Raw genomic sequence first — 23,613 nt, forward strand, 5'->3', positions numbered from 1 at the left:
ACACATAAGAACATTTCTACTTCTGCAGACCCTGGTTTTAAAATGGGTCAAAAACCTCCACTGCTGCTGCTGCTGCTAAGTCACTTCAGTTGTGTCTGACTCTGTGCAACCCCATAGACAGCAGCCCACGAGGCTCCCCCATCCCTGGAATTCTCTAGGCAAGAACACTGGACTGGGTTGCCATTGCCTTCTCCAATGCAGGAAAGTGAAAAGTGAAAGTGAAGTCGCTCAGTCGTGTCCGACTCTTAGTGACCCCATGGACTGAGGCCTACCAGGCGCCTCCGTGCATGGGATTTTCCAGGCAAGAGTACTGGAGTGGGGTGCCATTGCCTTCTCCGAAAAACCTCCACAGCATACATTTAATCTCCAGGTGGACTTGCAGTTTAAGTGAAAGTCAACATCAAGAGCAGCTGTCAAATATCTAAGAGTGGGAAGTAAATATGAGAGCCAACAGGCCACAAGATGGGATTGGCTTCCTGCAGCAGGAGACTGTCCTCCTAGGCAACAGGGTGCCTTCCATGAAACGCTATCATGAGTTGAATGGTGTCCTCCCCAAAGATGTGTTCAAATCCTCACCCCTATACCTGGGCCAGCCAGCCAGTGAGTGTTCAGTTGTGTCTGACTCTCTGCGACCCCATGCACTGGAGCTCACCACGACAAATTCCTCTGTCCCATGGAATTCTCCAGGCAAGAATACTGGAGCGGGTTACCATTTCCTATTCCAGGGGATCTTACCGAACCAGGGATCAAACTCACATCTCCTGCACTGGCAGGTAGATTCTCTACCTCTGAGCCACCTGGGAAGCCCCACCTGTGAATGTGACCTTCTTTAAAATCAGGGTCTTTGCAAACATGGTCAAGTTCAGCAGAAATCATGAGAGTTCCCTAAGTCCAATATGATGGGTGGCCTTATAAGAATCGGAGAGACACAGGTATAAGAGCACCATGCGATGATGAAGACAGATGTTGAAGAGGTGTGTCTGCCATCCACTGAGTTTCCCAGCAGCCACGTGATGCTGGAAGGGGCAGGGAAGGGCTGGACCCAGAGCCTTCGGGGAAGCGTGACCCTGTCCACATCTTGATTTTGGACTTTACGCTCCAGAGCTGGGAGCCACTATTTGTCAACTGTGATGAGGCCTCTCTGGATAGGACCTGGCTATCAGGAAGGCTGCTCAGACAGGAAGAGCTGCTGTGCCAATGTGACGGCCCCGGGCATCCGCAAAAGAGGGGACTGGGGGCCCCAGACGTGCTGCCACTTATGTCTTTAGAAAAACAAAAATGATCCCTTCTCCTAAAGGAATACAGGAGACTGATACCTTGTTTCCTCCTCTCCTAGCCAAGTTTAAATTTTTCATGTGGTTTCCAACCATTCAGGAAAAGAAGGTCAAGTGCGTTGATAGCACCTCCACCCTTTGATCATGAGGATGTCATCTCGCACATGATGGGGAGGGGGGGTTGGTGGTGGTGGTTTAGTCGCTAAGACGTGTCCAACTCTTGTGACCCCATGGACTGTAGCCCACCAGGTTCTTCTATCCATGGAATTCTCTAGGCAAGAATACTGGAGTGGGTTGCCACTTCCTTCTCCAATGGGCAGTGGGCAGGGGATTTCAGCAAACCCAATCCAAGCTGAAGCAGGCGGGCAGACCCTCCCTGCAGAGGTGTGTGTGTATGTGCATGTATGTACACTTAGCATGTATGTGCACTTAGCATGTATGTGCGCGTGTGTGCACTTAGCATGTATGCATGTGTATGTGCACTTAGCATGTATTTGCGTGTGTGTACACTTAGCACATACACACAGCACTGTTAACAGGAACCCCGAACTCTGCGGTTTACCACCCAGCTTCCCTCTGACTGCTGGAACCACCAACAAAATGTCATTTTTAAATAATTCTCGTCCAGGAGGCGGCTGCATGGAACACACGTCAGCTAGGTGGGGATGATGGCAGCATGGGCTGGGAGAGGACTCAAATCGGGGGTGACATGAGCTGAACTAAAACTACCAGCGACGCCAGGTCTCCGCACGCACTCAGGGCTGGGAGGCCAAAGCCACCAGCTTCTTCTCCATGTTTTCCTTATTTCACCAGCGGCTGCTTCCAAACCACGTCGATGCCCAACCTCCAAACCTGCCACCTTTTCTCCAGCGGGTACATTCTCCAGTCCACATGCTGCAAAATCATGCCTCTCTGATCAAAAGCAGAACCATCAGTCTGAAGTGGTGCCCTGGCCACTCAGGACAATTTCAGTTACTGAGCCTTTAAGAACTGGGTCTTCAGAAGACAACATGGACAGGCAGCCTTGGTAAACACAGAGTTTCTTAGACGCAGCCCCGCAGACACTCGGGCTGGGTGATCCTTAGACATGCTGCTGGCCCGTGCGTTGTAGGCTGTTTGTAGGATTCTCAGCAGCATCTCTGGCGTCTACGCACTAGATGACCCCTAACCAGGCTGTGATAGTCAGAGATACTGCCAGACTGGGAAATGTCCCTGGGGGTGAAACTGCTCCCAGTTGAGAACTACTGGGATCCCAGGTAAGGCTGCCCTCTGGAGTCAGACCCTCTGAGTTCAAATCGCCTGTTCCGCTCACTCCCCAGCAGCCTGGCTGTGATCAAGGGACCTGTGTGGAAGTCTAGGTGCTGGGTGAGCTCGGGTACCACGGCACCCACCCCACGGAGCTATGAAAAGATGGAATGGGTTTGTGGAGGGAAAGTACCCAGAACGGGGCGGTGCTGTCCAGACGACACCGGTGCTGGCGGCTCCGGTCCTGGGTTGTGTGCTGGCTGTTGATGGCTGAGCAAAACTCCACCCACACGTGTTGGGAAGAACCAACCTCAGCAGAACGAGATCAGCCTTTGCCCTAGGCTCCTGGGAGTGGATCACTCGGACCCCAGGAATGCCCCGCCTAACAGGACTGTTTGTGTCCCTGGAGGCTCTGGCCAGCAGACCATCTGAGATGTGATTCAGGAAGGGGGCTCAGGGCCACACAGAGTCCGCTCTATCTGTAGAGGGGCTGAGACCCACAGCCAGCTGTGCAGGGGCACGCAATGAGTCCTAGGCAAAACATGGGCACACGAGGGTCTGATGACGCTCCCAGGGAGGCGCTATTCCCCACACATGGCATGACATGCTATAGCTAGGAGGCCATGGCTGTTGTGTCTCCAGATGGACCAGACAACAGATGCTCCACACTCTGCAGTTCTCCTGCACACTCTCCTTGGCTGATGCTAAACTGTGTTCTTTAGGAAACCATGCGTGTGTGCTAAGTTGCTTCAGTCACATCTGACTCTTTGTGACCACATGGACTGTAGCCCACCAGGCTCCTTTGTCCATGGGATTCTCCAGTCAAGAATACTGGAGTGGGTTGCCATGCCCTCCTCCAAGGGATCTTCCCTACCCAGGGACTGAACCCAGGTCTCATAGCTCCTGCATTGGCAGGCAGATTCTTTACCACTAGTACAACCTGGGAAATCTGTAAACATGAGTATTAACAGCTTTCAAGGGTTCTGTAGGTCCTTCTGCAAGTTATTGAACCTCATGGGGGTCTTGGGATCCCCAAACCTGCCACTGTTGTCAGCGGTGAGGGGGGCCCCGTGTGGACTGTCCCCATCGGTGCACCCCAGCCACTCCTCACAACAGCACCGGGAGTGGAAGCATCCTCTCTCAGATCAAGCCTGGAGCTCACTCCCTCAAGCACAGTGAACCGACTGACACTTCCCGGAGGTCAGAACGTCAGCGTTCATCAAGGGGCCTGCATCTGTGATGTTGACACCAAAAGACGCCAGGGAGACAACTTTGGGTTAACCGGGCAGAATGACCGCATTTCAGGTTTCCTCCTGAACGATCAGGAGTGTTGGGAAGGAGTTCAGACTCCAGCAGAGGAATGGGGCTCAAGTGGCCTCTTCTGTTTGTTTTTTATTTTCTTGCATTTAGAATTTTACTGGAGGGTCTAATGATGTGCACATGTCAAGAAGAAATAAGACATTAACATTGGAATGAAATAAATAAAGCTTCCTATTCATAGATGGCGTGGACACAGCGAAAAATCAAAGGATGAGCACCACTTAGCTCAAGTAATTTCTCAGGTATTTGGACAACCAACAGGGTTGTCCCCAACAGGACCTACTGTCCAGCACAGGGAGCTCTGCTCACTATTATATACGAAGCTAAATGGGAAAGTACTTTGAAAAAGAATATATACACATTCGCTCTCCTCCACCGCGGGTGCCCAGCTCAACTCTTCTCTTGGGCACCCCATCTCCTTCTAAGTGGGCGCCTCCAGCCCCCGTTGTGTGTGTGCGTGTGCTCAGTCTCCTAGTCGTGTCCTCTGTGACCCCAAGGACTGCAGCCTACCAGGCTCCTCAGTCCATGGGATTTCCCAGACAATAACACTGGAATAGGTTGCCATTTCCTACTCCAGGGGAGCTTCCCGACCCAGGGTCAAACCCACATCTTCTGAGTTGCCTGCATTGGCAGGCGGACTCTTCACCACTACCATCACCTGGGAAGCCCTTACTCAACTGTGAGTGTGTGTGTGAGTGTGTGTGTATGTGTGTGTGTGTGTGTGTGTGTGTTACTTGCTCAGTCATGTCCGTTTCTATGCAACCCCATGGACTGTAGCCCACCAGGCTCCTCCATCCATGGGATTCTCCAGGCAAGAATACCAGAGTGGGTTGTCATGCCCTCCTCCTATACTCCAATATAAAATACAAAGTTAAAAGAATAAATTAATTAGTTCAAAGTGGACCTCTTTTGGCAAGAGGTGTGAGCAGCCCCACAGCATGAGGCAAGTGGCCCGGAACAGCTGTGCCCCTAGAGGCGTGCCCAGGCCATGGGGGAGGCCGGACCCCCTGCATGCCCCATCGACAGGGCTGAGGCTCCATGCAGGAGCCCACCCTGCCCAGGGTCCTGGCGGCGTGAGGCCGACAACCCTGACGTGGGTGGGATCACGGGCAGGGGCCAAGGTGAAAAATATCAGCATGAGGTTGTAAACACCAGCATCCAAGCTAAAGCCAAGAAACAGAGCCAACCAACCAACAGCTGGGAAATTGATTTCAAGTAAACGGAAGTCAAGTGAAAGTGAAAATGTCAGTCGCTTAGTTGTGTCTGACTCTTTGCGACCCCATGGGCTGTAGCCTGCCAGGTTTCCCTGTCCATGGAATTTCCCAGAAAAGAATACTGGAGTGGGTTGCCATTCTCTTCTCCAGAGGATCTTCCTGACCCCAGGATCAAACTCTGGTTTCCTACAGTAGAAGCAGATTTTTTACTGCCTGAGCCACCTTAGCAAGTAAAATGACTCTGAAATAAGGATGCTTAAGGCGCTCAAGCTCATCATTGACTCAACGGACGTGACTTTGAGCAAACTCCGGGAGTTGGTGATAGACTGGGAAGCCTGGCGTGCTGCAGTCCACGGGGTTGCAAAGAGTCGGACACAACTGAGAGACTGAAAAACAGGAACGGAGATGCTTAAAGAGGTTTCTTACAAACAGGCTGAGAGCAGCAATAAAACCCGAGCGTGTGTCGTAAAACCAGAAGATGAGTAAAAACAGAAAGAAGTGGACACACATACAAATCCAACAGCAACAGACGGGAAAGGAAAGACCCATCTACTAAGGCGAGTCCTGCGCCAGCAGCTCAGGGTGCCATGGATGGACGGCACCGATAGGTGCAAAGACACAGCAGGGAGCAGTCCGCGGGGAAGGAGTTTCGTTCTCCGGGCGAGACGCTGATGAACAGCTATGTAACACGCTCTGCAGATGGCCTAAGTGCTGAGGGAGGACCAGAGAGGGTGGGGGTTGCCTGGTGCGAGGGCAGCCAGACACCTGGGGAGGCCGCTTTGGGGAAGCCCCCAGATGAGGTTAATGAAGCAAACACGTGAGTGTCCCCCGATCACGACAGGGTCTGTCATTCACGCAAAAAAAGGAAGCTCAGAGAATTCTGAACAGAAGGAGTATTTGTCCTTCCAGACAGCAAAGTGAAAGTCGCTCAATCGTGTCCGACTCTTTGGAACCCTAAGGATGTACAGTCCATGGAATTCTCCAGGCCACAGTACTGGACTGGGTAGCCTTTCCCTTCTCCAGGGGATCTTCCCAACCCAGGGATTGAACCCAGGACTCCTACATTGCAGGCAGATTGTTTACCAGCTGAGCTATAAGGGAAGCCCAAGAATACTGGAGTGGGTAGCCTATCCCCTCTCCAGGGGATCTTTCCAACCCAGGAATCGAACCAGGGTCTCCTCCATTGCAGGTGGAGTCCTTACCAACTGAGATATGAGGGAAGCCTCCAAACAGGAAGTCTTCTTCGAAAGCTCCATTGTTAAAAGGTGGCTGCAGTGCTAGGAGAGACCCGGGATCCATGCCACAGACGGCAAAGATGCTCTTAACCTGCTTCCTGCTTCTGTCCTCATGCACTGGGGTGACGGTGGAGGGACAGTGGACCACGTGGGCCACTGAGAGCAGCAGGTGAGGGTGTGCAGGGAGCAAACGGGGAGCAGAGGCGTGGGGGCGGCGCCCAGCGCTGCAAAAGGCTTGAGTCGGGGAGTGAAGAGACACCAGGGGAGCCTCTCCGAGCACGGAGCCTCTTTGGGGAAAGGGACAGCACCGTCTCCATCTGGGCCCCCGTCTCAGCATCCTTTACACCAGAGAGACCAACCCGAGTTCACTCTGCCCAGCCTCTCCCTTCACAGAAGGAACTGAGGGTCAAAGATGAGGATGCTTTGTCTGAGATTGCAGGACAGAACTCTCTGGAAACCCCATTTTTGGGCTCCCTGTGGGCTCTGTGCAGCTCAGGCCCTTGCCCTGGCACTCGAACCCCCTTTTTTTTTCTCTTTCTTTTTTTATTTTTCAAATTTTGAAAGTATGATAACACATTTACAGGAGACTTGAAAAATACAAAACAAGGGTACACATAGCTCTACTAGATATTATAATTATTTTCTAAGTAGATAAATTAAGGTTTTTCAGTATGACAGTCTCAATATGAAACTGTCAAAAATTAATAGAAGGAAGAGACAGGAAAGTATAAGGATATAGTAGACCTGAAAAGCACCATTAACCATTTCAGCATAATTAAGATTTATACAGCATTCGCACAACAGTAGGATACAGATTCTATTCAAGTTCCCATAGACTATAAGGACAGAAAACAAGGTGCAAAAGTTGCATGGTCTAAAGGTATTGAGATCAGACAGAGTCTGTTCTCTTTTCACTGTGGAATTACGTTAGAGATCAATACCAAAAGATAATGAAAAGTAACACACACATCGGCACTTGAATCCTTCCGTGTGTTCCACCTTGAGTCTCTCTTCTCGGCCTCCCCAGCAACTCCGGGGAGTCTCCTAAGGACTGTGGCTCCTGCGCCTCTCCCTCCCCATCTCTTGGCCCCCAGCAGCTCAGCAACAGCCCTCCTGGCATTCAGCTTCCTCTCTCCCGCTACGGCGACAGAACCCCTTGGCGTCAATTACAAGCTTGAAGCTAGTAACTAGGATACCCGCACCCGCGCCTGGAACCATCTGATCAAGCAGCCAGCAGACGAGAGCCACGTGGCCCCAGCACAAGGGGAAAAGCCCACTGGACTACAGTCTCCTAAAGACCTAGCATCCCCCAGACATGGCCCTCTTCTAAACCAAGAGCCTCCCGGGTTCAACATGAGGAACGGCGGGTCTCCCTGCTGTTATGGCATCATCATGTTGACACCAAATCTGGAGATCCAGTCCCTGAGCAAACAGTTCAAGTTCAGTCTTTGCGACTTCAAGGCACAGACAGCGGTGCCCACCCCAGGGGGTTCCAGAACAATGGGAGAGTCAAGGGGCTGGAGGAGAAGGAAGTACTAAGGCGTGGTGCGAGTTGCAAAGGCAGCCTCAGCCATTGGAAACAGGTGACAAGGTTAGCCCGGGCGGCCCCTGACCGCCGGCAGGTCTGATGAGTTAAAACGGGCACCAGGTGACTTCACTCTGCAGAGCCCCGTGGGCCAGCTATTTCCGAAGATGGTCTTCTCAGCCTCTGTTTCCAGTCTGGGGCCAGGTGTACAGAACCTGGTATGTCACAGATCAAAACACAGAAAGCATTTCAACATCTTACCTGGTCCCAGGGAGAGACGGTGCCCCCGAAACACATGAACAAGTAGCCCATGGCCACGAGGCAGATCCATATCACCAAAGAGAAGAGGCGCAGCAGCTTCTTAAACACCGACTCCACGCACACCAGGATGAAGATCGCAAAGAAGATCGCCAGGGCAGTCGGAACTGTGATTAAAAATGCCACGTGGTCTTCAACTTCCTAAGGAGAGGGAAAAAAACATCACAAAGGGACAATTTAGAAAGCCTGTGGTACCCATGACTTGTTATTAATATCGAAATGTTATCAACATCAGTCAAGGTTTAAACAGATCAGGTTTTAAAAGGGACTTCAGAAGTAGAAAAATTTGAACTTTCAAAAATTTAAGTTTATTATTAAATAACCATGTTTTTCTACATAAATAACCCAATACTGGGCTTCTCGGGTGGTGAAGTGGAAGAGAATCCTCCTGCCAATGCAAGAGAAGTGGGTTCAGTGCCTGGGTTGGGAAGATCCCTTGGAGGATGAAATGGCAACCCACTCCAGTATTCTTTCCTGGGAAATCCCATGGACAGAGGAGCCTGGCGGGCTGTAGTTCATGGGATCGCAGAGTTAGACACGACTGAGTGAATGAGCACACGCAATCCAGGACTGGATATTTATACAAAACAGCCATGCCGTCGAATGCAAATTTTCCCTGGTAAATGAAGAAATGGATTTCATTCAAAAGCAAATGCAAGAACACAGAATGTAAGGATAAAATAAGGCAAACAACTTCAGACAATCAGGTATGCTCTAATCATAGGAAATTAAGGCCTGCAAATGATTTTGAAATGATTTATTAAAAAAAAAAAAACCTAAATACTATCTTGGATTCTAAAGCTAGAAGCTTTTCTTTTAATGCATTGCAATTAATGTTTTAACAAGATCAAGGTTAATAGAAAAGGGTCAGAAAGTACTAAAAATAGAAGATGAGAGAGTGGGAAATATTTAGAAGACTGTGCCATTTAGCTAGCTTCCTTTTCCGCCTTTCTTGGGCTCTAGCAGCAAAAGGAAAATGGACATTATTAGCCTGTTACTAATGCATTTTTTAAAACTCTACATTTGCACACTAATAGGCATTTTCTATTCATCTCTATCTAGCCACATAACCCTTCAAATGCACACTATTACAATTCCACACAATACAATAGACCTTGCATTTCCTCTGATTATCCAAACCTGGATTTAGGCTTCAGCTTCTCCAAATATTCTGCTGGAAACTTGCTCTGAACAGCACACGCCATGGGATGGAACACAGTGTAAAAGCTTTAATCTTCAGCTAATACATTTAGTTGATGAAATACTCAAAGGAGTTTCAAGCAAAACAATCCATATAGCCAGGGCCCTAAGAACTTTCACTGAAGTTTCGGAATATTAACACTTACAGTAGAGGGCTTCCCTGGTGGCTCAATGGTCAAGAATCTGCCCGCCCATGTAGGAGACATCTGATTTGGGAAGATCCCACATGCCACGGAGCAATGAAGCCCGAGCACCACCACTACTGAGGCTGCGCTCTAGAGCCTGGGAGCTGCAACTGCTGCAGCCCACGGGCCCCAGAGCCCACGCTCCACAAGGAGAGAAGCCACCGCCATGAGAAGCCCAAGCACTGCAACCAGAGAGTGGCCCCCGCTCACTGCAACTAGAGAAAAAGCCCATGTAGCAACCAAAACTCAGTTCTGCCAAAAATAAGAAAAAAAAAAAAAAACTCAGAAGTTACAGTACAACCTGGGACATATGGGGTAGGTCTTTCAAATACCAGAGTCTGGGGAAGCCCGCACCTTTTCTGGTGGGTACAGGGTTCACTCTGGGCCACGAGCATCTCTAACTTCACCCTGGAGATGCCCCACCACCTCCTTCAGATATCAGCCCATTGACCACAGGGAGTAGGGCAGGAAGGCGGATGAGGCACACCAGGAGAGCAGGGGGGCCTGGACCACCTTTAGCGCCTTCTCTTCCCTTTCCTCTCTCACAGTTAAGTATGTCGAGGAACAACTGGGAAAAAGGCAAGAGCAACAATAATCACAGCAAGTACTCACGTCAGTTGCTATTGAGTTGCTAAACTGTGTCTGACTATGACCCTATACACTGCAGCACACCAAGCTTCCCTGTCCTTCACCATCTCCTTTGCTAAAATTTATGTCCTTTGAGTCGATGATGCCATCCCACCATCTCATCCTCTATCGCTCCCTTCTCCTCCTGCCCTCAATCTTTCCCAGCATCAGGGTCTTTTCCAATGAGTCAGTTCTTCGCATCAAATGGCCAAAGTATTGGAGCTTCAGCCTCAGTCTTTCCAATGAATATTCAGGGTTGATTGCCTTTAGGATGGACTGATTTGATTTCCTTGCAGTCCAAGGGACTCTCAAGAGTCCTCTCCAGCACTACAGTTCGGAAGCATCAACTCTAACATGGATGTTTTTCTGCTAAGCACTCAGATACATTAAGGTCTTTTATTCTTACACCAGCCGTATGAGTGTAGGCATGGTTGCCTGCACAGGTGAGAAAATGCAGGCCTCTGAATGGGAAGGAGGCACCAGGGTCATGGGGCTGACGGAGAGAACGGGGCTTCACCCAGGGAGTGGTCTGTGTTGCCATCACAGCAGAGCCCCGTGCCCTGTGTGCCTAAACGATGCACGAGCCCAGGTGTAGCCAGTTCCCCAGTGGCCGAAAGAATGTTTCCAGAACAGCCAGAAGACAGAAGGGCCCAATGGGATGTTCTCACAACCTCCCTCCCCTACTATTTCTGTCCACGATTAAGTGCCTTCTTGTACTCTGACCTTTAGACACAGGTTCCAATCACTGCAAAAGGTTGTCCGGGATCCACCCACACCACAGTGCTCCCCAGTACCCAGGCACCACGGACCAGGGCACACAAGGACACAGTAGCCTGTTTTCTGAGGACGTCTCATTCAAGGTCATGGCTGCTGCGCACACAGAGCCATGAAAACGTGATTTTACTTTAAACTTCCCCAAATGAAGTTAACTGAGCTGCGAACAGAAAGCCAACCCGTAGAGAAGCAGGACAGCTGCCTTCCTGGTGTGGCTTTTCCATCATTTCATTAACCCCGAAGGAAAGCAACAACTGTTGACTGTATTGGCTTCGGTTATCCAGAAAGGATGAAAGTGGTGTGAAAACCTGCGTGACTGTCAACTGAAAAGTGTGAGTCACTCAGTCATGTCTGAGTCTTTGCGATCCCACAGACTATAGCCTGCCAGGCTCCTCTGTCCCAGGAAATCTCCAGGCAAGAATACCGGAGTGGGTTGCCATTTCCTTCTCCAGGGGATCTTCCAGACCCAGGGATTGAACTCAGGTCTCCTGCATTGCAGGTGGATTCTTTACCGTCTGAGACAGCAGGGAAGCCCATCGAGTGAAAATCAGTAGCTAAAGGAACAGAGAAGCTGTGACCTGTGTCCTTATGGGAAGAGGAGGATGAAGTACACAGCCCATAGGTGCTTTCCCTGCATTTCTCTGCTCAAAGATCCAACTGTGAACAAGGGAAAGACTCAGTGCCTTGGTGAGCCAGGAACATTATATAATAAGACTTGATACGGGTTTGGGGTTTAAATATTGGCATCTCTCTCTTTTTTGTTTCTTACCATCAGGGTCTTGATCCCAGACAGCCCAGTAGTCTGGGCTGCAGGGCGGCCTCTCCACTAGACACAGTGGACATTGGTCCCCTAATATTTTTAGGGCCCCACAGAAATGCTTTATTTCTTTCAAAATCAGAACAACAAAAGACCCAAGCTTCTAGTCTCAAAAGATACATACACCTCCGTGCTCACCCAGCGTCAACTAGGACTGTGAATGTACGTTTAGGGAAGAAGGGCAGACAAAGGCCTCTCCATCCTAAAAGGACCCGAGGGCGTCGTGTCCCTGCTCACCGGATGCATGGCATTGCCTGGCCCACCCCACCCCCCAGAGAAGGACTCCCCCAAGCTTTGAAGTCCTGTCCCCAACCCGGGCAGGGAGGCCCGTTCCCAGATGGCCCGTGGCTTCACACAGTCAGTCTCTGCTCACAAGGCCAGTGGTCCCTGACCACTGCAAAACCTGAGCCCTTTGAAGAATCCCAGCTCTTCCAGAAAGAGAACAGCCGTCAATTTATTCTGCGTTGCCTTTTGAACCTTAACTCCAAACAAGTCTTAATATGGACTGCTCCACTAAATAGAATCTTTTGTAAAGAGGGGTCAAGGGAAAAAAAAACAGTAGCGTATTCATTAAAAATGTATAAGCTTATAAACCACATTCTTTCCTAGCCCTGCATTTGGATCATGCGTTTTTCTTAAGGCAAATAAGTAAATGAAATAGCGGAACGCCCTCAGACCTTGAATTACACGCCCTCTCCCCCCTTATTCCAGCCCCAATGGACAGGAAGAAGAACGAAGCCGCAGCAGCTCACCCGTGGCTACTCTTAGGAAATAGCTGAGTTTTCAAAATCCAGAGTATAAAACAAATAAGAGCAGCTGAAAATAAAGTGAACGAAAACAGTGAAAACACTGTCGATCTAAATTAAATATGTTTATGCAGCCCAACCCCTCCTCCCTTCGTGAAAATAAAAAAATGTACCACGGTACACAAACTAAATAAAATGTACAGAAATGCCTTTAAGATATGGCTTTAAAAAGATTTTTTAAAAGTCACCATACAATGCAAACTAAATGTGTTAACACATCTTTAAAAGGAAGACCGCAAGCGTCCCATTACCTACCGTCATGATAATGGGCTCCCATCACTCTCCAGGAACGTTTCATCCTTCTCTGTTCAATGCATTTAATTTGGGAAGGAGTCAAACTGCCAGGCCGATTAAACACCCATTGCTTCTATTTATCGTACAACAACAGCCTCGTTTCTTGGAGGCTTTTCCATGGAGCAACAGATTATGTATATTTTCAATATTTTCCACATGTATTTTTCATTCTTTGTGTTAAACAGTACTGTTTTCCTTTTAGATGGCAAAGGACACTCTAATGTAAAACACGTTGTTGTTGCTGTTCAGTCGCTCAGTCGTGTCAGACTCTTTGCAGCCCCGTGGACTGCAGCCCCTCAGGCGCCCCCCGCTCTGAATCTGTCCTCCTCCCTCCTGCACACCATCTCTCCACTCTCTCTTCCATCTACCTCCTCCACATTTAATTTTATCAATAGTATCAGTGATTCAGTCGTGTCTGACTGTGAGCCCATGGATGTAGCCCGCCAGGCTCCTCTGTCCATGGGATTCTCGGGGCCAGGATGCTGGAGTGGGTTGCCATTCCCTCCTCCAGGGGATCTTCCCAACCCAGAGATCAAACCCAGGTCTCCCACACTGCAGGCAGATTCTTTTACCAACTGAGCACAGGAAGCCCAAGAAGACTGGAGTGGGCAGCCTGTCCCTTCTCCAGAGGATCTTCCTGACCCAGGAATCAAACCAAGATCTCCTGCATTGCAAGCGGATTCTTTACCAACTGAGCTACTGGGGAAGAATGGGTCATAGATCTAAAGGCAAAATGCAAAATAATCCTAAAAAACTCCAAAAGTCTTCCCATGAGCAAACCTGTACTGTGCAGTGAGAGTGGTGCTCGGAGGGAAACTGGGCATCTTCCAAATTGGACTCAATCTCCTACTGCTGGCTTGGCCTTACTGGGAGTTGCATTTCTTAGATCCCCTTTCCCTCCACGGCTCTCACTTAGAGTTGAATAGAAGAAGAATTTGTGGCAGGACTGGGAGCGGGACGTGGAGCAAGTCCTCACCAGAATCTCTTCCCGGAATGCTCCCGAGTGAGAGCAGGCCTTCGGAGAGGCCTACCCAAGATTTGGGAGGCGAACGCCAAGCCACCCCAGGAAGGGCAATGTGTAGGATCAGATGCAGCTGAGACACGTGGGGAGGAGCCTGGAGGGGCCCAGCCAGCCCAGGTCTGTGCTCCACGTGCAGGACTCCAACCAAGTCAGCCGGACCAGGGTCCCCACTAGAGACTGTCCTGATGGGGCTCCCTTGATGGGTGAGCAAGCTCTGCTTTTGGAGAACCCCACAAGCCCTGACTGCCCAGGGATTCTCTACTGATTCAAGGCTCCCTGCTGCTGCCAAGGTTCATGCAAAGAAAGGAGGCTGAAAACTGATGAATTAAAGATCCCACTGCAGAAATCTGGAAAAGAACAGAGGAAGCCCAAAGCAAGCACTGAGTTGGCCCAAACATTCGTTAACGCGTTTCCACAATGGAAAAACCCAAAGAAACTTTGGGGCCAACCAAATAGAAAGAAAATGTGGTGGTCAGGGACTTTCCAAAATATTTCCTATTTCTTTCTTCTGGGTTCCTTCTGGATTCACCTTCTAACCTTTTTTGAAGTTCCAAGCAGCCATTTTGAGCAAAAAAAAAAAAAAGTGAATAAAAGTGAAGTGTTTCTCTCCCAGGCAGAGGCACGTAAAAGCCATTGTGAGGCTGCTGGCACTTTCTTTCCACGGTGCAATGATTAAAGGGGCATTCGTCATGAGGAGGACTCCTACAGCCCAGCCCAGGTGAGCAGAGCCCCCTCCTGCCCCACACTGGCCAGGACATGCTGCAAGAAGTCCGCCTCTGGTGTGGGAGCTACAGGGAGCAGGGTTGCACTACCGTTGCCAAACTGCTGATTCAGGAGGAAAATAAAATATGTGAGTGTTTTCAATCACTAAACCACGTGGGGGGTTTTATGCAGCAACAGATAACTAGAATACTGAAGTCTGGTCAATGAAAAGTGAAAGTGATGGGGCACTTCCATGTGGATGACGTCAATTGCCAGAGAGAAGCACCGTCTTCTTCCCTGTGCAGTATAGTCACTGGAAGGACAGATGCTGAAGCTGAAGCTCTAATACTCTGGCCACCTGATGCGAAGAGCCGACTCACTGGAAAAGACCCTGAGGCTGGGAAAGATTGAAGGCAGGAGGAGGAGGGGACGACAGAAGATGAGATGGTTGGATGGCACCGACTCACGGGACATGAGTTTGAGCATCTCCAGGAGACAGTGAAGGACAGAGAAGCCTAGCGTGCTGCATGGGCTCACAGGTCAGACACAACTTACCAACCATACAACAACAACACAGCAATCAAGGAAGGAAGGATGCTGTGGGATGCAGCTTCCTTCATTCTAAATCTCTGAGTAACTGATGTGAGAGAATTCCTCTGCTGACTCACATTTACTGTGCAGCTCAAACAAAATATAAACCTTTGTTGTGTTAAGCTACTAAGATTCTGGAGTTGTTTGTTTCCATAGAGTATCATAATCGAATATGTTTTGATTGACACTGAGGTAGTGAAGACAGAAAGCAAAAATGCAACACAGTGTATCAAAAAAGACAATTTTTTTGGTAAAAAGTTAAGACAAAACAGACATCTAGTAAGATTAAGTTAAAAAAGAAAGAAAGCATCTAAGTATTATCAAATATTACCATCAAACTTGAAAATTGGGATGAAATGCAAAGAGTCCTAGAAAAGGCTTATTGAAACTGACTCAAGAAATAAAGTTAGAAATACTATAATCCTATTACTATCAAAGATACTAAAGCAAAAAATTTTAAATCTCTCTCCAAAGAAAGCAACAAACCCATGTGGTTTTCTAAGTAAATTCCTTCAACTCTTTCTAACATAATGAAAACTTTTAGGAAACTAAGAATAAAGGCATACTCCCTGAGTTTTAAGACCAGAAAAACTTATAAAAAAGAAAAATGCCAATCTGATAAATATTCCAAATTCATTTTACCAAAGACTACATCAGCAAAAACCTTAAAATGTTAGCACTTCACATCTAGCATTTTATAGGATTCTATCATAAAAACTGCATTTTTATCATGAATATAAAAATTGCTCAATAATAGAAAATTATTATTCATTTCACTGACTTTAAAACACATCAAAAAATCTTTTGATTATCTCAGTTTGGTAAAACTAAACAATCATATTTAAACTTTTTCTATAAATTAACCAAAAGGAATCTCGAAGAATATCTATAAAAATCTATAACCAGCATCATCTTAAATGAATAAACTATTAAGGAATTCTATTTAAAACCAGAAAAAAAGGCAAGGGCACTCACAATCACCAGTTTGTCAACAGCATATTAGTTTCAGGCCAACACAATAATATAAGAAAAAGAAGTGAGAAAAGAAATGTATGGGACAAAATAAAATAAAACTCTCAGTACTTGCAGAAAAACTAAAAACATTCAAAAACTAAGATCATGACATCCAGTCACGTCACTTCATGGCAAATAGATGGGGAAACAATAGAAACAGTGACAGACTTTATTTTCTTGGGCTCCAAAATCACTGCAGATGGTGACTGCAGCCATGAAATTAAAAGATGCTTGCTCCCTGGAAGAAAAGCTATGTCAAACCTAGATAGCATATTAAAAAACAGAGACATTACTTTTCTGACAAAGGTCTGTCTGGTCAAAGCTATGGTTTTACCAGTAGTCATGTATGGATGTGAGAGTTGGACCATAAAGAAAGCTGAGTGCCGAAGAAATGATGCTTTTGAACTGTGGTGTTGGAGAAGACTCTTGAGAGTCCCCTGGACTGCAAGGAGGTCAACCTTAAAGGAAATCAGTCCTGAATATTCATTGGAAGGACGGACACTGAAGCTGAAGCTCCAATACTTTGGCCACCTGATGTGAAGAACTGATTCACTGGAAAAAACCCTAATGCTGGGAAAGATTGAAGGCAGGAGGAGAAGAGGGTGACAGAGGATGAGTTGGTTGGATGGAATCACCAACTCAATGGACATGAGTCTGAGCAAACGCCAGGGGTTGGTGATAGACAGGGAAGCCTGGCGTGCTGTAATCCATGGGTTGCAAAGAATCAGACAAGACTTAGCAACTGAAGTGAACTGATTTGGAGATGATATGATTATTTATGTAGAGAACCTGAAAGTGTCTGCATTTCAGTTACTAATAATAAAAAGGATATGATAAGCTGTATAGATATAAAATAATATCTAAAATTAAGTTATACTCTTTTACAGCATCAACAAAAGAATAGAAATACCCAATTTCATAATTTTTAAAATACAATTTACAGTAAGCAATAAAATACACAATATCCTTTGGTATCAAGGAGTAAGAACAACCTATGGAAAACTATAAAACATTATTGAACCACATAAATGAATGGAGAGATGGCCCATGTTCATGGATAGAAAAATTTAATATCACAAAATTGAATTCTCAGCAAATGAATCAATAGATTAAATATAACACTAACAAGATCCTACTTGAGTTTTTTTATATTGAGGTTAAAATAAGTTGATTGTAAAGTTTGTATGGAAGAAGAAAAAGTCAAGAATAACCAAAAAGCTTTTCAAAAAGTTGAATGTTATTTCCCTTGCCCAATATAAATACTTATTATAAAGCTTTATTAATTATACTCTGTGCATGTGTATTTAAAAAAGAAAAATGTAACCAATGGAGCAGAAAAGATAACCCATAACAAACCACTTGTGTGTGGAATTTTGATTTATAACAGATATGGTGAAAGAAGTAACTAAAATGGATAAGTAAAAATCAATTCTCCACAAGAAAAAAGCATGTAAATGTGTCGTGGTCCTTTAATGGACCGGAACCTGGTGGATCGGAGTCGACCGATAATAAAGTAAAGGAGAGAGAAAGAGGCTGATATTCCTTGGTTTATGCAGAAAACCAATAAAGCCCCTGCACGGGGCTTGCTGTGTTCATGAAGGCCTCAGGCGCCCTCTCAATGGGGTGAAGGCGCAGAGCGCCTTCCCTAGAGGGTCTTAGAAGCCCGGGCTGGAAAGTGAACTCAGAGAGCCTCTGCGCTCCAGGGGATCAGCCTGAAAAAGAGACAGAGGGAGAGAGAGAGAGAAAGAGAAAGACAGACACGGGAACCAGAGCTCTGATGGAGCAAAGGTGTTTTAATCGACATGGTGTGGGCATATATACTGTCTTACAAGGTAGTTATTCTCAGCAAAGATAAAGATTAAAATTCCAGACTTACAAAGCCTAGGCAATCCATATTAAAGAGAGAGAGAGTTGTAAACAATCACTTTTACCGTATAGTTCACAAGAAGGAAGAGGGTACTTATCACCGTATAGAAAAACTAATGAAGGAAATGCCTGGGTTCCTCAGCCCTCGGGAGAGGCGTGCCTCTCCTCTCAATTCCTGAGTATTCAGGAATTAATAAGGAACAGAGAATGCCTAACAGATCCAAAACAGCACACAGGCAGCCTCCTGTTAAATGCTTGACATAAACGGATCTTGATCACTACCTTACACCTCACGAGTACCACATGATATATACAGGCATGCATGACAAAATGGATAAAATAAACAGAAAGAAATGACAAGAAGTGTAGAGGAAGTCTACTTCTGAGGGTCGGTAGGGAAATGAGAGGTGCAGCATACAGGCTGATTGACATTACTGGGGTATTCTAGTTTGGACTGGGGACACGGGTGCTTATTTTTAGTATAAACAAACAAACGTTATCAGTGAAAACTGAGCTCAGTAATCAAAGTTTAATTAAATTAGTCAAATGATAAATCCCATTCTGTGCACCTAAAGTCCAATTCTGAAGAACATGGGTGTTATAGGTTTGAATTAACTGCAAGTCAACAACTGGGAAAGAGTAGATGCTAGATCAACTGTATGTCTGAACTATGCTAACATTTCTTCATTACCTCTTTCATCTTTATTCATCTGATCTCCTTATCCTCCTCATTTTTAACATCACATGGCTTTTGTTCTACTGGTGCACCAGTCTAAAACTTCCATTCTTTCCTAATATTGACAGATCACTAGTAGCTTGAAATCTTAATTATTTCCCCTGTTTTATATAGCTTAAAAGATAATACAGTACATTAAAATACACAGGCAATAATTCAGTCTTTGCAGTAAGCCTGTAGGAATGGAAGCCTGCACCTGTGATGTTACACTTGTCCTGGCCATGCTATCCCAAGATCATTACGTCTGAGGGACAGTAAAGGACGCTGGTACAAATGGGGAGACGCTCTCATTCTGAAACCCTGCAGTCAGGGCTCTCATCACCAGAGCCCTGCCTGGTCCACCTCTGTCTCCAGCAGGAACCTTCAGGGAGGTGGAGACCCTAGACACGGACTTATTCCTAAGCTCCTCTCTGATAACAGTCATCATCTTGAGCAATTTCACGTTCTCAAGAATTTCAAGTTCTAAGAAGAAGCTATGGTACTTTATATTTGTATGTTTCCACTGCAGATGGTGATTGCAGCCATGAAATTAAAGTTATGACCAACCTAGAGAACATATTGAAGAGCAGAGGCATTACTTTGCCAACAAAGGTCCGTCTGATCAATGCTATGGTTTTTCCAGTGGTCATGTATGGATGTCAGAGTTGGACTGTGAAGAAACCTGAGCGCTGAAGAATTGATGCTTTTGAACTGTGGTGTTGGAGAAGACTCCTGAGAGTCCCTTGGACTGCAAGGAGATCCCACTAGTTCATTCTAAAGGAGATCAGTCCTGGGTGTTCTTTGGAAGGAATGATGCTAAAGCTAAAACTCCAGTACTTTGGCCACCTCATGCAAAGAGCTGACTCACTGGAAAAGACTCTGATGCTGGGAGGGATTGGGGGCAGGAGGAGAAGGGGACAACGGAGGATGAGATGGTTTTTAAAAGGATTTGGTTCAACTCTTGAGATACAGCTGGACTTCTGCATCCTTAACGGCGATAGAGCAATAATAACCCAGGTCTGTAGTCTCGTCCCCTCTGTCCTGGCACTGTCGTTCCACAGCCCTGGGAAGAATCAGAAAGCTGGCCGGCAAAGCTGCTCATGGGGATTTTTAGGCAGGGGTTCTCTACTCTGCCCATCACTCTCTCTCTCCTGAAGCTGGCACCTGGGGATGGAAGTGTAAGCCCAAGTGACATGATGATTTGTAATGTGAACCTCCAAACTGCAAATCTCTCTGGGTTCCCATCCTTGTGGTTTTTACTGGATCCTTATACAAAGAGGGCACTGAAGCAACATTATCCAAGTCTTAACTGGGCCAAATGGATCAAACACATGTGCTGATTCAACAACCCTTTTCTCTCCTTCCAAATGCACTGGGGGCTGCAAACCAAAACTGCCAGATGCATGTCAATTTCCCGTGGACAGCCTGACACAACGGAGCACAAGTGAAAGTCGCTCAGTCACGTCTGACTCTTTGCAACCCCATGGACTATACAGTCCATGGAATTCTCTAGGCCAGAATACTGGAGTGGGTAGCCTTCCCTTCTCCAGGGGATCTTCCCAACCTAGCAATCAAACCCAGGTGTCCCGCATTGCAGGTGGATTCTTTATCAGCTGAGCCATAGGGGAAGCCCAAGAATACTGGAGTGTGTAGCCTACCCCTTCTCCAGTGGATCTTCCTGACCTAGGAATCAAACCAGGGTCTACCACATTGCAGGCAGATTCTTTACCAGCTGAGCTACCAGAGAAGCCCTGGTAAATATTATCTTATCACTCTTGTTCATTCATATAACAGTATCCAAAGCTAACAAAATTTAAAAATATGAACGTCAATTCACGTGTCAATTTGGCAGAATTTTAGTGCTAGAGACTGGTAATGTGTCAAAACATTACTTTAATTAAACTATCTACAATTCTTGATTATTTTTTATAAAATAACTCAAAGCTATATTCATACTTATCATGTAAATAGAAAAACAACCCATTTTTTATACCTAGATTTTAAAATTCTAGTATTCATTTAGTTGTCAGCCTGAAATACATCTACCCTGGAGAAACCTGGGTGCTGCAAATATAATAACAAAAATGACCACACTTGTTGTAGGTAAGACGGGTGCCCAGCTCTGTGCTAAATGTCCACAGGGTCCATTTTACTCAGTTCCCAAACGAACTCCCTGAGCCTGGTCGCGTTATTCATTTCAGTCCACAGCAGACAAATCAATTTTTCAGGAACACTAAGTGGCAACACTGAGACCAGATCCAGATCTAGTGACAGTTTTATGTTCTTAACAAGAGGCCATACGATGGGAATGACAGCTGCTAAGGAAAACATATCTATCCCCTAAAATGTACATGTTAATTACACACCTTCCGTCTGGTTAGTGCTGCATTAAATATTGGGGGTGCTAAGTTTATTCCCTGTAAGAATTAACAATTAGTTGAGGAGACAAGATGAACTCAACAAAGTATTCTGCAGGTCAGACAATAGTCATCGAGAGGGAAAATTATTTCATGTAATGAGTGAGCTCAAGGAGATGAATCCAGTCAATCTTAAAGGAAATCAACCCTGAATATTCATTGGAAGGACTAATGCTGACGCTGAAGCTCCAATCCTTTGGCCACCTGATGCGAAGAGCTGACTCCCTGGAAAAGACCCTGATGCTGGGAAAGACTGAAGGCAGGAGGAGAAGGGGGCGACAGAGGGTGAGATGGTTGGATGGCGTCACTGACTCAGCAAACATAGATTTAAGCAAACTCCAAGAGATAGTGGAGGACAGTGGAGCCTGGCATTCTGCAGTCCATGAGGTCGCAAAGAGTCAGACATGACTGAGCAACTGAACCACAACAAGAATGGATGAGCTCTGCAGGCATCCAGTACAGATAGGAATGCACAGCACAGGCCGGACTGCTGAAGCGTGAGAAGGAGAGCTTGAACTTGGACAAGCGGCATAGGGAGGAGGAGGCTTCCAAGCGAGGGGACGCACTGGATGCACTGGAGGAAACAGAGCAAAGCTAGAGAGGACCAGCTGCAGGTGGAGTCCAGGTTGACCGACCACCCAGAGCAGAGAGGCCGACAGCAGCGGGCCAGAGCCGCTCCAGGACGGAATACCCCCCGGGGGGATGCCCACCCCAGTGCTGGTCCCAGCGGATGCTCCATCCGCATCACTGAAGGAAGAATGAGTGGACTGTCCAGCGGATGGTGCTGATACCAACACTGAGTTACAGGCAGAAGCAGAGTACCCTGGAGCAGGAAATGGCAGCCCACTCCAGTATTCTTGCTTGGAGAACCCCAGGGACAGAGGAGCCTGGCCGGCTGCAGTCCAAGGGGTCACAAAGAGTCAGACCTGAAGGATGGACTGAGCACACAAGCCGCACAGCACACACTTGACTATCCAAAGGATGCTTCCACGTCTTTTCCTGCTGGGCCTGTAAACTGTAAAATGAGCCAACGTTTCTGCAGAAAATGACAGTTTTTCATTGTCTTTTGTTTATACCACAGCGAAGTAATAATTAAAATGACATTGAATTACCGGTTGTGATTACAAATACCTGCCAAATAAGTCTCCTGCATGGATAGAGACAATCACAGAAAGATGTACCTTGAGATTCCTCCTCTCCAATTCCTGAGAGCATGCACTATTTCCTCCCCATCCCCCGCCCCCAGCCCCAGAATGATGAGACTGGAGAAAGTACGCAGAGAATTTCCTACTCCCCAGAGGAGATGTCAGACATGTTCATCTGCCTTCTCCAGCCTTCCACTCCCCAAGGAAGGGGTGAAAGACTGACTTTCTTGTCAAAACATTCTTGATTCTTCCACCCACTGGGGGCGCTGAAATAGTCCCTGCAATCATAAAACTATTCCCTTCTACAATGACTGGTTTCATTTATTTGCTTTGGAAAAATTAAGATTCTTTATCCATGTACAGAGAAAAGAAACACTCCGATACATCTGCCCTGAGGAAAAACACCTGATGCTGGGAAAACTGATACGTCGTGAAGTACTTGTGGTCATCGCTGGAAAGAGCTGGCATGCTCAGTCACAGTGAAGGCAAGAAGGTAGATCATAATTGGAAAAATCATATGTATTACATATTTAATAAAAGCTTATTTGATTTCATTACTAAAAAATAGACCAAAAAGTCAGTTTTCTTGCAATATCTGACTATTTAAAATTTATAGGAATGAAATTTTTCCAGTTGAAATACTGACCACCCCTAATCATAAATTTTAGCCAAAACAAATCTGGCTGGAGCTAGCCTAAAAAAATTATGTCAACCTTTCCTAACTATGACAGGCAAATTTTGAGAAAAGTTGGCTGCTTTGGGACATAATAAACGAGAGAGGATTTAATTCTGAGATGAGCTTGTCATGCATTTAGTAATAAGAACCAGTCCTGGACAATGAAGTTAACTCCTAAGACTCAGGACTTACAAGGTTGGTCTCATTAGTTCCAGGGTCTCTGATGCCAGGGGGCAATTTAATTTTGTTCAGCATGCCCATAGTATCGTCAAAAACTTTCAACATAAGCAAAAAGAAAGTATTTTTAATATTATTAAATAAGAGATTAAAATTCAAGTCATGGTATCATATGTGCTACTGTTTTCATGTCTTGATATTTCTTAACAAATATGGGGTTAAACCTATTTAACAGCTTTTTATGTAAAAAAATAAAAAGCATTTAAGCAAGATGGTAAAATTTCAATTCAGAATTTACTTTACAGTATAATAAAAATACTTTGCAGGTTACTTTAACTTCATGATCAATGATGCAAAAGCATGGATTGACCACAGATTGAAATTAAGTGAAAGAGGTTTGTGAATAATGTCAATTACAGGAACACAATTAGGGAGCTGAAGCTCCAATCCTTTGG

General features: G+C 46.3%; 1 protein-coding gene across 1 annotated transcript in view; it reads right to left on the minus strand.

Moving 5' to 3' along the window:
* The window catches only part of ADCY2 (adenylate cyclase 2), a 454,379-nt gene that overhangs the window by 427,281 nt on the left and 3,485 nt on the right, over nucleotides 1-23,613 (minus strand). The window contains exon 2 of the mRNA XM_024981538.2: nucleotides 8,075-8,272. Coding sequence (XP_024837306.1) covers nucleotides 8,075-8,272 — 198 coding nt within the window. The remainder of the gene's footprint in view (nucleotides 1-8,074; nucleotides 8,273-23,613) is intronic.

Source organism: Bos taurus, chromosome 20 (genome assembly GCF_002263795.3).
Source record: "Bos taurus isolate L1 Dominette 01449 registration number 42190680 breed Hereford chromosome 20, ARS-UCD2.0, whole genome shotgun sequence".
Taxonomy (NCBI): domain Eukaryota; kingdom Metazoa; phylum Chordata; class Mammalia; order Artiodactyla; family Bovidae; genus Bos; species Bos taurus.